The sequence below is a fragment of the Ips typographus genome, linkage group LG11, assembly GCF_016097725.1.
Source record: "Ips typographus isolate SLU linkage group LG11, UJ_Ityp_2.0, whole genome shotgun sequence".
NCBI lineage: Eukaryota > Metazoa > Arthropoda > Insecta > Coleoptera > Curculionidae > Ips > Ips typographus.
Window position 1 is genome coordinate 8,257,331 of NC_138432.1, and position 12,031 is coordinate 8,269,361.

At 34.0% G+C, this 12,031-nt stretch overlaps 3 protein-coding genes across 6 annotated transcripts; 2 read left to right on the forward strand and 1 right to left on the reverse strand.

Annotated features, from left to right (window-relative positions):
- The first annotated feature begins 71 nt into the window (after nucleotides 1-71).
- LOC145735865 (uncharacterized) lies at nucleotides 72-5,697 on the forward strand. 3 transcript variants are annotated; one of them, XM_081989997.1, is made up of 7 exons: nucleotides 72-356; nucleotides 411-527; nucleotides 579-771; nucleotides 823-974; nucleotides 1,026-1,173; nucleotides 1,226-1,939; nucleotides 5,221-5,697. In XM_081989997.1, the coding sequence occupies exons 1-6, from the start codon at nucleotides 219-221 to the stop codon at nucleotides 1,348-1,350; spliced, it is 873 nt and encodes a 290-aa protein (XP_081846123.1). In that variant the 5' UTR covers nucleotides 72-218; the 3' UTR covers nucleotides 1,351-1,939; nucleotides 5,221-5,697. The 3 variants fall into 3 exon arrangements, 2 of the variants coding, with proteins under 2 accessions (XP_081846123.1, XP_081846124.1); XM_081989998.1 differs by having other exon boundaries at nucleotides 1,226-1,935; XR_014179770.1 differs by lacking the exons at nucleotides 72-356; nucleotides 411-527; nucleotides 579-771; ... (1 more) ...; nucleotides 1,026-1,173; nucleotides 1,226-1,939 and adding an exon at nucleotides 3,617-4,195.
- Nucleotides 5,599-10,309, reverse strand: Vps39 (vacuolar protein sorting 39). The gene is made up of 16 exons (XM_081989961.1): nucleotides 10,084-10,309; nucleotides 9,548-9,715; nucleotides 9,327-9,427; nucleotides 9,067-9,270; nucleotides 8,767-9,009; nucleotides 8,546-8,711; nucleotides 7,822-7,853; nucleotides 7,614-7,762; nucleotides 7,394-7,529; nucleotides 7,117-7,339; nucleotides 6,891-7,057; nucleotides 6,608-6,844; nucleotides 6,361-6,558; nucleotides 6,038-6,283; nucleotides 5,848-5,984; nucleotides 5,599-5,782 (listed from the first exon to the last, which is right to left on the reverse strand). Exons 1-16 carry the CDS (start codon nucleotides 10,151-10,153, stop codon nucleotides 5,722-5,724), a joined length of 2,538 nt encoding a protein of 845 aa, XP_081846087.1. The 5' UTR covers nucleotides 10,154-10,309; the 3' UTR covers nucleotides 5,599-5,721.
- Nucleotides 10,310-10,476: 167 nt separating this feature from the next.
- Nucleotides 10,477-11,980, forward strand: LOC145735861 (coiled-coil domain-containing protein 97). 2 transcript variants are annotated; one of them, XM_081989992.1, is made up of 6 exons: nucleotides 10,489-10,705; nucleotides 10,759-11,003; nucleotides 11,092-11,283; nucleotides 11,337-11,505; nucleotides 11,558-11,706; nucleotides 11,764-11,980. In XM_081989992.1, the coding sequence occupies exons 2-6, from the start codon at nucleotides 10,783-10,785 to the stop codon at nucleotides 11,951-11,953; spliced, it is 921 nt and encodes a 306-aa protein (XP_081846118.1). In that variant the 5' UTR covers nucleotides 10,489-10,705; nucleotides 10,759-10,782; the 3' UTR covers nucleotides 11,954-11,980. The 2 variants fall into 2 exon arrangements, with proteins under 2 accessions (XP_081846117.1, XP_081846118.1); XM_081989991.1 differs by having other exon boundaries at nucleotides 10,477-11,003.
- The last annotated feature ends 51 nt before the right edge of the window (nucleotides 11,981-12,031 follow it).

Consider the following 12,031-nt stretch of genomic DNA (forward strand, 5'->3'; position numbering starts at 1 on the left):
TTAGGCCTTTCCAGTATACTATGACCATATTTAAATAAAATACAATTGTTTAGAGTTTTTGCTACAATCATATGGTGTAATGTAAGTGGATTCAAATTTGCAACCACCGACTCTGTTAACTCTATTATTGAGATAATTAATTATTAACCTTATGGGTTATCATCAAACTAGAAAACGTAGTAAAAAGAGTATATAGGGCATAAGCAAACGCATTACTGATGCAATCTAATATACAATTTGTGCCTTTGTTGATCACAAACATGTATAAGTTTCAAGCAGGTTTTTTAATTGTGATTTTTTGTGGTTATTACGGTCAATCTCAGAATTTTTACCCCAATTACCCTGCTAATGGAGTGGTAAGTATAGTTTAAAAACTAATTTTGTGCACACAAAAAACGTATTTTTTTTAGAACAACACTGCGTTTTCGATTCCCTACCAAATACCTCAATTTGGACAAATACCACCACAACCAAATTTCGGCCAAACACCTTGGAATATGTTTGGGTTGCCTAACCCTTATGGATTAGTGAGTACCAGTTCGTTTTCCCCCTCACTCATTTATGTGTAACTCTTTTAGAACGGCACCGCACCTCCAGTTACTTACCCACAATTTGGAGGCTTAACGCCCAACTACCAGCCTCAAAATTGGAACCCTTACATGTTTTCTCAACCACCAAGACTACCAAATCAACTGCCATATTCTGGAGGATATCCTCAACAGTACGGTCCTTATCCTGGCTTTCCACAACCTTACGGTCAACCGAATTTAGGTTTGGTTGCTTTAAAATACTTTTGTAACTGTCTGAAATAAAATCTTATAGGAAATACCAATAATGGTGTTTCTGAAGATCTACAACCACCTACAGACAGTGATGGTAAACTGGTGGTTGAAATTATTGACGTTTCTCCAGAGTACCAGAGGCAGCTTTTAGGGTGGCCTAGTCAAAGTGGTGATGCCACTTCTAATGATACTGTAATGCTGTCTTTACAGAACTGACGTTACTATGTAGTATAGACTTTGTAGGCTCAACCTAGATGGACTGTGCAATTTCAAGGCAAAAACTCAACAAACCAGACATTTTCCTTGCTAAACTACTCTACACCAGTAGTGAAACATAAACAGTACGTGTCGTCTTTTAAAAGAACTTTTGTACTTGATTCTTCAAAACCTGGTAAAATATTTTAATTACATTCAAAGGGAAAGATAAAAAATAAAGTTTTCAGCTAACTTTACACCCATTAACATTCATCTTTATAATGGGGAACCAGTTACAACCACACAACCACCAACCACGACCGAGAATGAAAGTGTAGACGCTGTAGATGAATGGTATGATAATGAAGTGTAAAATCCATGGATTCTCCAATTTGGATTGTTAACTATACTCAATTATAATGAATATTATATAGCTCCCTACAATTTCATTATTAAATCTTAGATAATTACTCAAAAATATGCAAAAATCCCCTTTTATATGTAAACTGACTACATTTCTCCTCAGTAATCATCCAAAAACCACCTGACCCATTATTATTTCAATTTACCAGTCTATTTACTAATGACGTAGGAAGTTTATAGGAGCCGCGGTATTAAATTATCAAGCTAATGAAGATCTTATCAGAGAAGCAGCAGTTTTCGTTTAACTTAGCATCATTAAAAACGTGTCAACCATTTAAAAAAAAATACAATAAAATCATGAAGTTTCGGGTAATGTTTTGGTTTGTCCTGGTGCTAATTTGTTTCTGGCAAGCCTCTGCAGCTCCCATTGATGAGGATGATGAGGGATTGGAAGAATCACAACAGACTATTTCTGAAGATAGCGATGACGGCAATACCGAAACTAGTACCAATTTGTTTAGGCATATTTTCAAAGTGAAATGCCAAACTGGATATGTGCAGTTTAATGGAAAATGTTATCAAACCTTTTAAAATAGTAAGTATAGTTTGATAACAAACAATGCAAGTAGATATTGATGATAGTGAAAAAAACCAACACAACTCAGAAGATTACTAGTCAACTGTGCCAAATAGAAATCCTGTATTTTTTACTATGCTGACTTTTCAAAGTCACCAAAATGCCGAGAGGCCTAGATTAGGCTTTGTGCATCCTTTTGTAAGTGACTTTTAAATGCACACACTGTATATAGATTATAAGAAAATATACACACACTTGAAATCGTCAAAACAAGTCCTATGGGTACTAGACACCTCTAATTACTGATAAGATTTTTTTCTATATTAGCTATTAAGTAATCACCATTTTTAGTAAATGATCAAACATTAAGAAGAAAATTTCCCTGAACGGAAAAAAGCGGATTATAATTTTCTTTATAAAGGCTCGCAATCAGTCAACTTGAATTAGTGTAATTTTTCTGATATGATTGCTTACCGCACTGCAAGTTTGTGTGTACTGATTGTTTTGGTGTTAATGTGGACTATACCAACATCCCAGTGCAGATTCATGAAATATGAGGAGTTTCTGGACAAAAACAGAAAACTAACGTTAAATGGAGAGTTTTTCCTGCATAAAAGTAATATCTTCCAGGCGAAGGACAATTGCTCTCCGAACGAGATTGCCATTTTGGGGGTTTGCAAGTTTAAAGTAGAACAACTGTAGAAAAAAGCTCAAAAGATGTTTTTGGTCTGACTGAACACGTAAGTGTGTAAGTAAGCTATATTAGAAACTTTTCTAAATCATACAAGTTCAAATTCGAAGAGAATCAACCTGAAACTGGCACTGTAATCAGAAATGTATGTATATACAAATACCAAGGAGAATTTCTAAAACTAATGGACATTTCACGTTTTAGCTGGCATAACTGTTAATGCATTCGATCAGCACTTTATATTATTTATATTGAAATTTCGAAATCAATCATAAGATTATATAGGCCTGCAAACTATAACATGTTAGCATAGATGCCAACAATTATATAAATTACCAAAACTTAGCTGGTTTTTCATGTCCAGCTTGGTTAATCAAGCACGTGTTAAACAGCATTTTAAGTGACCGTATCGAAATACGAAACAATTAAAAATATCCGGCAACATCGTTTTATTTATAACAAAATGATAGGCGTTCTTTAATGTGCCGTGAACTGTGTTGTTGTCTTTGAAACTCTGATATAGTGAATTTATTATACAACATGAAAGTGAAAATGGTGTTTTTGCTTTGGTTTTGCCTTATGTTCGCGATTAGTTCGGCCGCATTTGTCAACTATAGCGTGTTTTCCGCCCCCTTAAAAAAGGCGGTCAATTATCAGGAAGGACAAATCATTTCGGTTCCCTGCAATCCTGGATTTGTTTATGTTCGAAATGCTTGCAGGAAAACCTTTCCAGGAGTAAAAAAGGTAGATTATTGCTTTTATAATGATCAAACAACATCTCAGAAACAGTAAGGGTGGTAAAACTCTAATGTATTTATTGTGGTGAAGGCTCTCTAGTGCAGTAGGTGCCTTCACCACAGTCACCGCGATATATTGCAAATATACTGGATGTCAAAATTGGTAAACTCCTCATATATAAGCTGAACAAGTATTTGATAATCATTGAGAGAGTACTGAAATCTTCAATAATATGCTTTTAATACAGCTCTACCTCATAATAGCAGAATGTTGATTTCTTGCTGAAACCACAAAATACTTTAATTGGAGGTCTTGGATAATAAAATTCCATTCATTTTGTAATTTAATTCAATGATAAAATTTACACTAAGTTAACATGCAATTAGTCTGCCATTATGTTAATTAAATTGCAATTGTTACGTTCATTATTTAGTTTTTGATGATGATGAGTGTGTTCCCACTGTGCTGGAGACACCCTGTATTGAAGTTATCGTGTAATCTATTTCTCATTATCTTATCAACTCGCATCCGTGTTAACAGTGACATTTGTCGACACACCAGCGTTTAGTACTAAATGTAAATACAGTTCCTAGTAAAGTAGAAACTAGAAACTTAGTGAAATGAGTTCTAAGAACAGCCATCAAGTACTGTTGGTACTGCTAGTGATTCTGGTATTAGGGAGTTTCCTGATTAAGCCAAATTTGGGCAAGTTTGTGACCTACCAATCCTTTTTGCACGTCAACCAAACCCAACAAGGACACTTATTTTACAGTACGAGTTGTGCTAAAGGTTATATTTATAAAAATCGACGATGCATTAAGATATTCGGATATTCTAAATGAGAATCAGGTTAGTATAAGCATCGAATAATAATTAAAAAAAAAACTTCCGTGTGTATGACTCAGTGGTTAATCTAAAGTACGTCAGAAGAAGGAGAATCCAACTTACGTATGGAATACAGTCAAATTGCAAATATCTAAAGCAAACAATGGCGGCACATCTTTTTTTAACTCATATTCGCCCAACAAAAGGAAAATAAACTTACGTTAAAGTTTATTCAAATTACCCGCGCCCATTGAAATCTTTTCTCTTATACAGAGTGATGCAACCCACAATCAAACATAAATTTTACAGCTTTTCTAAACTTTAACCAAACAATGTTTTAAACAATTTAATGGGTATAATAAAAACAGTCCGGGGACAAATAACATTTTCGGCTAATTTTGCTGACTTACAAGAGGATTAGCAAAACCCATTCGAAATGTTATCAACCATAACGATATACTTAATCCGGAGCACTCAGTATACCAATAAGTAATATTGACATTATAAAACAAACATAATAAAAGAAGCTGCAGCATCACCAGGCTAGGACGTATAAATATACATGAAATTCATAAAATAGATATTTATTTCACTCATTTTGTTGAAATCAGTCAGTTTTATAGATTTAACACTAGAGAACAATGAAAAGCGTGAAATTTCCGTTAAACTTGATAGTGTTTTTGGTGGTTTTCCAATTACTGACGTGTAGCATAGTGTCCGCGAAGTTCATGTCATACAGAGAGTTCATTAAAATGCGAAGTACAAGAACAAAAATGGGTAATATAGGAGCCATAACAGCTTGCTTGAAAGGATACCATCGAATAGGAAAGAGTAATACATGTATAAAATCATTTTCAGGATAGCCAGGTGTGTTACAAAAAGTGACATCTTAGAAGTTAACACTATTTTTATTATAAATTTGTATTTAAGGTTTATATTATGACTTTTTAAACGTTTTGTGTCACGCTACTGATTTTGCAAGATAAATGATTAAAACAAATTAATCAAGAAAGAATCTACATCAGATTAAAATTGATTTTCTTTTTCAGAGAACCTAAGTTCTACTAGCAGAATCTGAAAAACGAGGGATTCATATGGCGGAGCTATACCTTTACCAGGTTACTAAGAATGGAAATATTAGATCAAAATAGTTTTAATTATACCAATATATGGTCATCCCTATACTTAAATTTACATTTCAGACTCGCAATACCTCGTTCAAATAGCTTTTACTGAAAGTAACCAAGTATGTAAATAGTTTTATAAATTTAGATAATGTCATTATTGTGTATTTATAGTTAATTTAGAATTATAGTTATGATGATTGTATAAAAATTCACTTTCATTAATATGCAACTTTTAGGATTTTAAACTTAGAAAACTCATTTTTTAATAACTTAACTGATAATGAAATTTAAAAAAAGGAATAATAGCTAATAGGATTATTTATTCTTCATAAACATAAGAAATACAGTAATCAAGCTCTTTATGTAAATTATTTAAATAATAAAGCTATTACTTTATAACTGTGATATTGCAAATAAAAAAAACTATTTTTCTTTATGGCAGGCGTAATGAACGACATCTCCGTTAGGATACCACATAAGAGCGCTAAAAATTATATTTCAATTGAAACTAAAACTGAAATTGAACCATAAAATAGTATAAAAACTTACGCTTGATTGCCAAACCGCTTTTTACACACTGGACAAACGTTCATTTCAGTTATGGTCACGTGTTTGCTCTGCAGTTTCAACTTCATTTCTTGGCACTGTAAGTGTTCGGCGTAGAGCAAACCTTTGAGCAGTTGTTCCTAATTTGTTCTGAATTAATAGCTACTTTCTCACTGATACACGTGTGAAATACCTGTCTACGGTTTTGTAAAACCTTCTGCAAAGCCACCGAAAGAAACTTGTGAAGTCTGGAAACGGCGACTTCGTCAGGAAATGCTGATAAAATGTCAAGAGGATCAACTTTGTCAGCGTTTTCCTCTAAAAGTTGCAAAGCCAGCTCTAAATCGGGCTGTGCAGTTTTTGGTGAAAGTGTCAAACCCGGCAATGTTAACGGGTAACTATCTGGGTTTAAGATTATCTTTATCAAACAGGCGTAAACCTAAAAATATTAATTTTTGTGTTAAAGTTTACATTTACATTAAAGAATACAATAGGCGTTCCATAGTAATGACTTACGGTTTGACTGCCTAAACCTCCTTTTTCATACACCTTCAAGCAATACTCTTTAGCCTTGTCAATGTTATTTAAGGCTCTCACATAGAGTGCAATCGCCTGTTCATGTTTACCCAAACGGCCTAAAATAAGTGCTCTTTCTTCTAGCAAAGATGTAGTGGGAAAATCTTTTAAAACATGCTCAGCTGTGTAATGCGTACTCTGGAAATCACCAATCAAGCTTATCTCAAATTTGCACATTATTTACTACCTGTTCTAGAAACGACACAAGCTTCTTGCGGATATGCTCAGAGCCAGCAGGATCTTTCACGACTTGTTCCCGATAATAATGAATCAGGGCGTTGTGAAACTGAGAGTTTTCGTCCTTCCAGTTGTGGATCACATGCTCCAAGTATGGTATAACCAAGTCGGGGTGCTCTTTCATTAGCGTGTTTAAAATTCGCGGACGCGGGAGACTTTCCACTTCAGTGAGATCTTCTGTAAAAATCTGCAGCAAACAATTTTAAAATTTTCAAAGTTTAATGTAAATAAACCTTTAAACCCTTTTCAGGGTCTTTTTTCAACACCCATTCAGCGAATTCCAATATTAAAGCCATATTTTCATAACCCAATTTTTGCAGGTATCTTACGGTCTTCTCCACACTGTCTTCTTCAAAACTTTGTTCAGTTTTTAGTAGTTCTAATGCTTTACGATGTTGTCCTATACAAGCCAGAGAGATAAAACCAGTAATTGTTTTTTAAACCCCAAAAAAATCGAACCTTTAGTCTGATACAGAATGATCAGGTCGTTGTACTTGTTCATACTTTTCAAAATCTTCTCAGTTTCATTAAAATTACAGTAATTCAGCCTAATAACGGGCGCCACCATGGCATCGTTGGTTTGTAGGTAACACTTAATCAAAATCGTATCGATAATTTTCAGCAGCTGATTTGAAGCAGGTTTGATACTTTGGCCACTTAAACCGCTTTTCAAACTACCGGCCTACAAAATTGTAATGTTAATTTGTTTTACTTATTTTCCCATTGTTAATGTAACATTAGATTGAACACGAGTTCTCATGTTAGTTAAATAGAAGCTGAGTGCGTTGATGCTTTCCTGAATCTCTTTATCGGTCCAATCTTTATGAGCGACTGAGTTGTCTTCTTGTTGTGGTAACATGTCCGGATAAAGTCTGATAAATAAACACAATTAAATGTTTTCATCAAAATGTAATTTAAGTATGACATTGGGCTACATTACTAGTAGTATGGCATACCTAATGACATCTTGTGGATCAGTTTCCAGCTTTAAAAACTCTTGCATACTAGCATCAAACTGTTTTTTAGCGAATAAGTCGTACGCTAACAAAGTTTGAATTTGGTGTATTCTAAAACGCCTTTCGTCCTCAGTTTCATCGGAAATTTCCTTGAAATCATCAAATATTCCTTGCTAACGTAAAGACACCATATTACAGATTGACTTACAATTAATTTAAGTGCCAACTGAAACTCGCCGGCTTTAGTGTATGGTTACATTAGATGCGGATACGAGCGATTTTTTAATCGTGCGACGTCGTACGATCATTTGTCGTACGATTGTGTGGTTATATTACTTGCGTTTTGTACGGTGCATTTAAAAACAAAATGGCCGAAGAATTAGACCATTTACATTTTCTTGAAAACAGTTGTTTGAAATATATGTTGATTAATAAAAGGAAGCATTGGGTTAATGACATATATTTAAAGCGAGATGAAGAAGGGGAGTATGTAACGCTTTTTAAAGAGTTAAAGGAACAACCGCGAAAGTTCTATGAGTATTTCCGAATGACACCTTCAACCTTTGAATATATTCTCTATGGCCTTTTTTACTGTTGCTCTGTTGTGGTATTCTTTGCATTTTTGATCCCACAACACCTTTCTGGTTTGAACACACAAAATTAAGTCCATTTTTAAATAACTAATTTAAGTTATTTGTTGTTTTGTCCACTATAAAAGCGGTACAAATCTGTAAAATCGTACGCTGTCTTACAGAAAAACAAACTAGTTTGTTCCGCTCAAATACTCGTACGACCACGTACGATACGGTCAGACTAAATCGCAAGCAATGTAACCGCACAGCTTTAAATTACGGAGTTTGTTTTTATCTGAGCTATCGTACGACGTCGCACGATTAAAAAATCGCTCGTATCCGCATCTAATGTAACCATACACTTAAGCAGACGCTCAACTTGCCTTGAAACATCCACCATTTGTAGACACCATATTTGAGAAACTGAAGCGGCGAATAAAATCCCTTGTCTAGATCTTACTAAGAATCTCACTTTGGGCATCTCAGACAACGTTTGTACTGTCATGTTTGGTTCCAATGAGCCAACCTAGTAGACTCATAAATTAACTTAAAATAATTTAAGATCTACTTTTAATGCTTGCCTCAATTGAGTCAGTTAAAACAGCCAGAGTATAAGGAACGTCGTGAGCCAAAAAAACTGGAGCTTCTGACCATTTCAATGATTTATTTGCGGTTTCTCCCAAAATATTGACTAAAACCGTTTGGTTTTCTCGACACAACGCAAAATGCGTGTTGGATATAAGTAAAATGCACGGATCCGCAGCTTTAGCACTGCTAGTGGGGAATAACTCTGTTTGTTTGTTGTCATTAACTTTATCCCCTAACTAAAAAAAAACACATCTAGAGTAAAGTCAGAAACAAACAAATATGGAAGTACCAACTTTAAGTAAAGCGTATTCATCACGGTAACCTAAACAAATATTGTTACCGCTCAAAACCATCGATTTTGGAATATCGGGCAGTGAAATATCCTCACACAAGGGATCAAACTTGTTCTTTTTTAAGAAGTACAATTGAATTTTTCGTTTCACCACTATGGCAAGTCTGATGAGAGAATGCGGCACGCCAGTCGTGGAAATTACCTTCTGTATATACAAAAACACATAAAAAACGCCCTGATTACAAGAAAACATTAACAAACCTCAGTATGAACTGCAAAATAAGTGGCTCCTTTACTTTTTTCAATTACAAATAAAGTATTCAAGTTCATTCCATTTATATCATGTAATTGAACAATATTGTCTACAACAAAAATAAAAACATTTTTGATAAAAAGTTGGACCATTATACACATCTGGCTCTGATGATAAAGACCCAATAGCAAATCAAAACTAAAAAATCTGTTAAATTATTGATATTTACCTGATAAGCTAAGTAACAAATCCTGTTCAGGTATGATCTCAAGTTGGACTATGGGCTTTTTAGAAAACAACTTTGTTCTCATCAAGGTTAATTCACATTTGGACTCTTTCTCTTCCAAGGCGTATATAATTAGATGTCCTTGACGTGTTCCAACTAATAAAGTATTTCCTACAACATTCCACATAACTCACATTTACCATAATATACTATTCAACATGTAATTAATTTTGAAACTGATCCTCAAATATTTATAATATAGAAGGTGTTCTTTAGGTACAACATACTGTGATACAACCTACTACACAGTCAGTTTTATAAGATTTCCTAAAAAAATATATAAACTGTGGTCTGGAATAGTTGAGGCTATCAACTGCATCAGTATCTAATTACTACTTCCCTGGACTGGTGAAATTTTGCATAAAGATTTTAGAAGGGGTATTCTCTATACTCTACAACTTCATGGTCAACAGTTATTACACTCTTCAAAGATAAGCGAAACTAGAGTATTTTATACATTAGAAACCCAAACAATTTACCATTAGCAGCAATTGATTCCACTTGGTGGGTCAACTTAATAAGGTGATGAACTTTGTAGGCCTCATGCATTTTGCCTAGTTGTTTTGTTGCGAGTTGTAGAATAATTTGTCACTAGTCTTTTAATAATACCTGACAATACAGTTTAAACAAATTAATAAAACCACATAAATAATAAAGTGGTTTTTGATTTGTTGATATTATTTATTTACATTTTATTACAAACAGCAAACAGCTGTCTGTCATATGTAAATTAGAACACCGCTTAAAGCGCTCATAGCATATCATCGCGGTCTGACTGATTGGTTGATTTTCTATTATAACCAATGAAACGGCCAATCAAAAATAAAGAGTACAATGTTTAAAGTCAGCACTGGTTAGCAGTATAGCATCAATATAACATAACCTATATTTTATTTTATTTACATTTATTAATTTAAAGTTAAATCTTATTACAGATTACTTCCTGAAGACTATTTTCTTTAATTTAAATGGGTGTTAAACGACAATTGTTACTTTGCACACCCTAAAAATAACACATTCAAAATTACTGGTTATTCTTTAATATGGAAACTGAGCCCTTTTCGAACAACATAAACATGACAGTCTCAAGTGAAATAGACGGTATAGTTCGCAGTCTTGTAGTTAACAATGAGGTGATATTTAAAAGTCAACAGCGCGGTGAGTCTGAACCAAACGAAATGGAGAAAACCGATATTGCTTTAACTATATTCAACAAAAACAAGACTAGCTTTTTGATGAAGTTTGGACGGTATTTGAATGAGCAACAGTTACAGTTTTTCAATCAATATGCCAGTGAGGACAGTGAGCCTGCTGACTTTCAAGAGATCCGTATTGTGCTGGACAGTCTGAAGTTGAACCTGCAGACAAACAGCAGAAATATACAAGTTAAAAATAGAAGGTAAAGCTCAGTTTAGAGTCTTTATTAAAATAAACCCTGTTAACTTTGTACCCATTTGGATCCTTAAAGAACAAAATTAAAATTGTAGATATGAGGCCCTACAAAAAATGCTTAAAGAAGATTCATACTTCTCAGAAATAGAAATGATGAAAAGAAATCCACTATTATATGAACAATTGGTGGGTCAATATCTAACTGAGGAAGAAAAACGGGAAAGAGACAAGTTTGAAATGAAAGACAACACAACTTTTGTTAAAATTCTGATGGAAGGAATTGAGAGGTTTGTCCATGTTACCACCACAAGTTCAAGGGAATTATGACTCACAATTTCAGAGATAATGCAGAGCTGAGCAGAAAGTTGCAACAACAAAAAGAAGACAACCAAATGGAGGAGAGTGATTCTTCGGATGAGGACCGACCTGTAGAGGAAATATCAGTTTCATTGAAAAGTGCCAGACCGTCAACGTCCAGATGGGGAGAATTTGAAGAACATTCAATACAGGTTAGTTATATTGCATCAAAGTTTCTAGAAAACTGATTATTCAGCATTAAAGACCACAAAGAGCAAAAAGTCCGTACCAATGGTTACAGCAGCTGAAAGGCTTTTATTAAAAGAAGAATTTGTGGCCACCATGTATGAAAATTTTTTAACAGGGAAAGATCAGGAATTTTTTGATTACACTACCGTTGACGACGATCCAAGGTTTGATTTCAGTCACCACTTCTACCTATGATTTTATTTGTAATGAACCATTTTTAGTTATGATAACACTACAGAAATGGAGCATGATGCTGAAGACAAATACTTTGACAGTGAAGATCCTGAAGATGTCATCACAACTAATGGACACATTGAAAGCAGCGAAGATGAATTAGATATTTATATGAATGCTTTAAATCAACATCCAGCTGTGTGTGAATTAGCTGATAACATTAGTGATAACCTGTAGTCTTGTAAATAAATTATTTAAAACTTAGACCCTCATGAAATTATTTCAAATCGCGATTCTAAAAGCATAAACAACCAC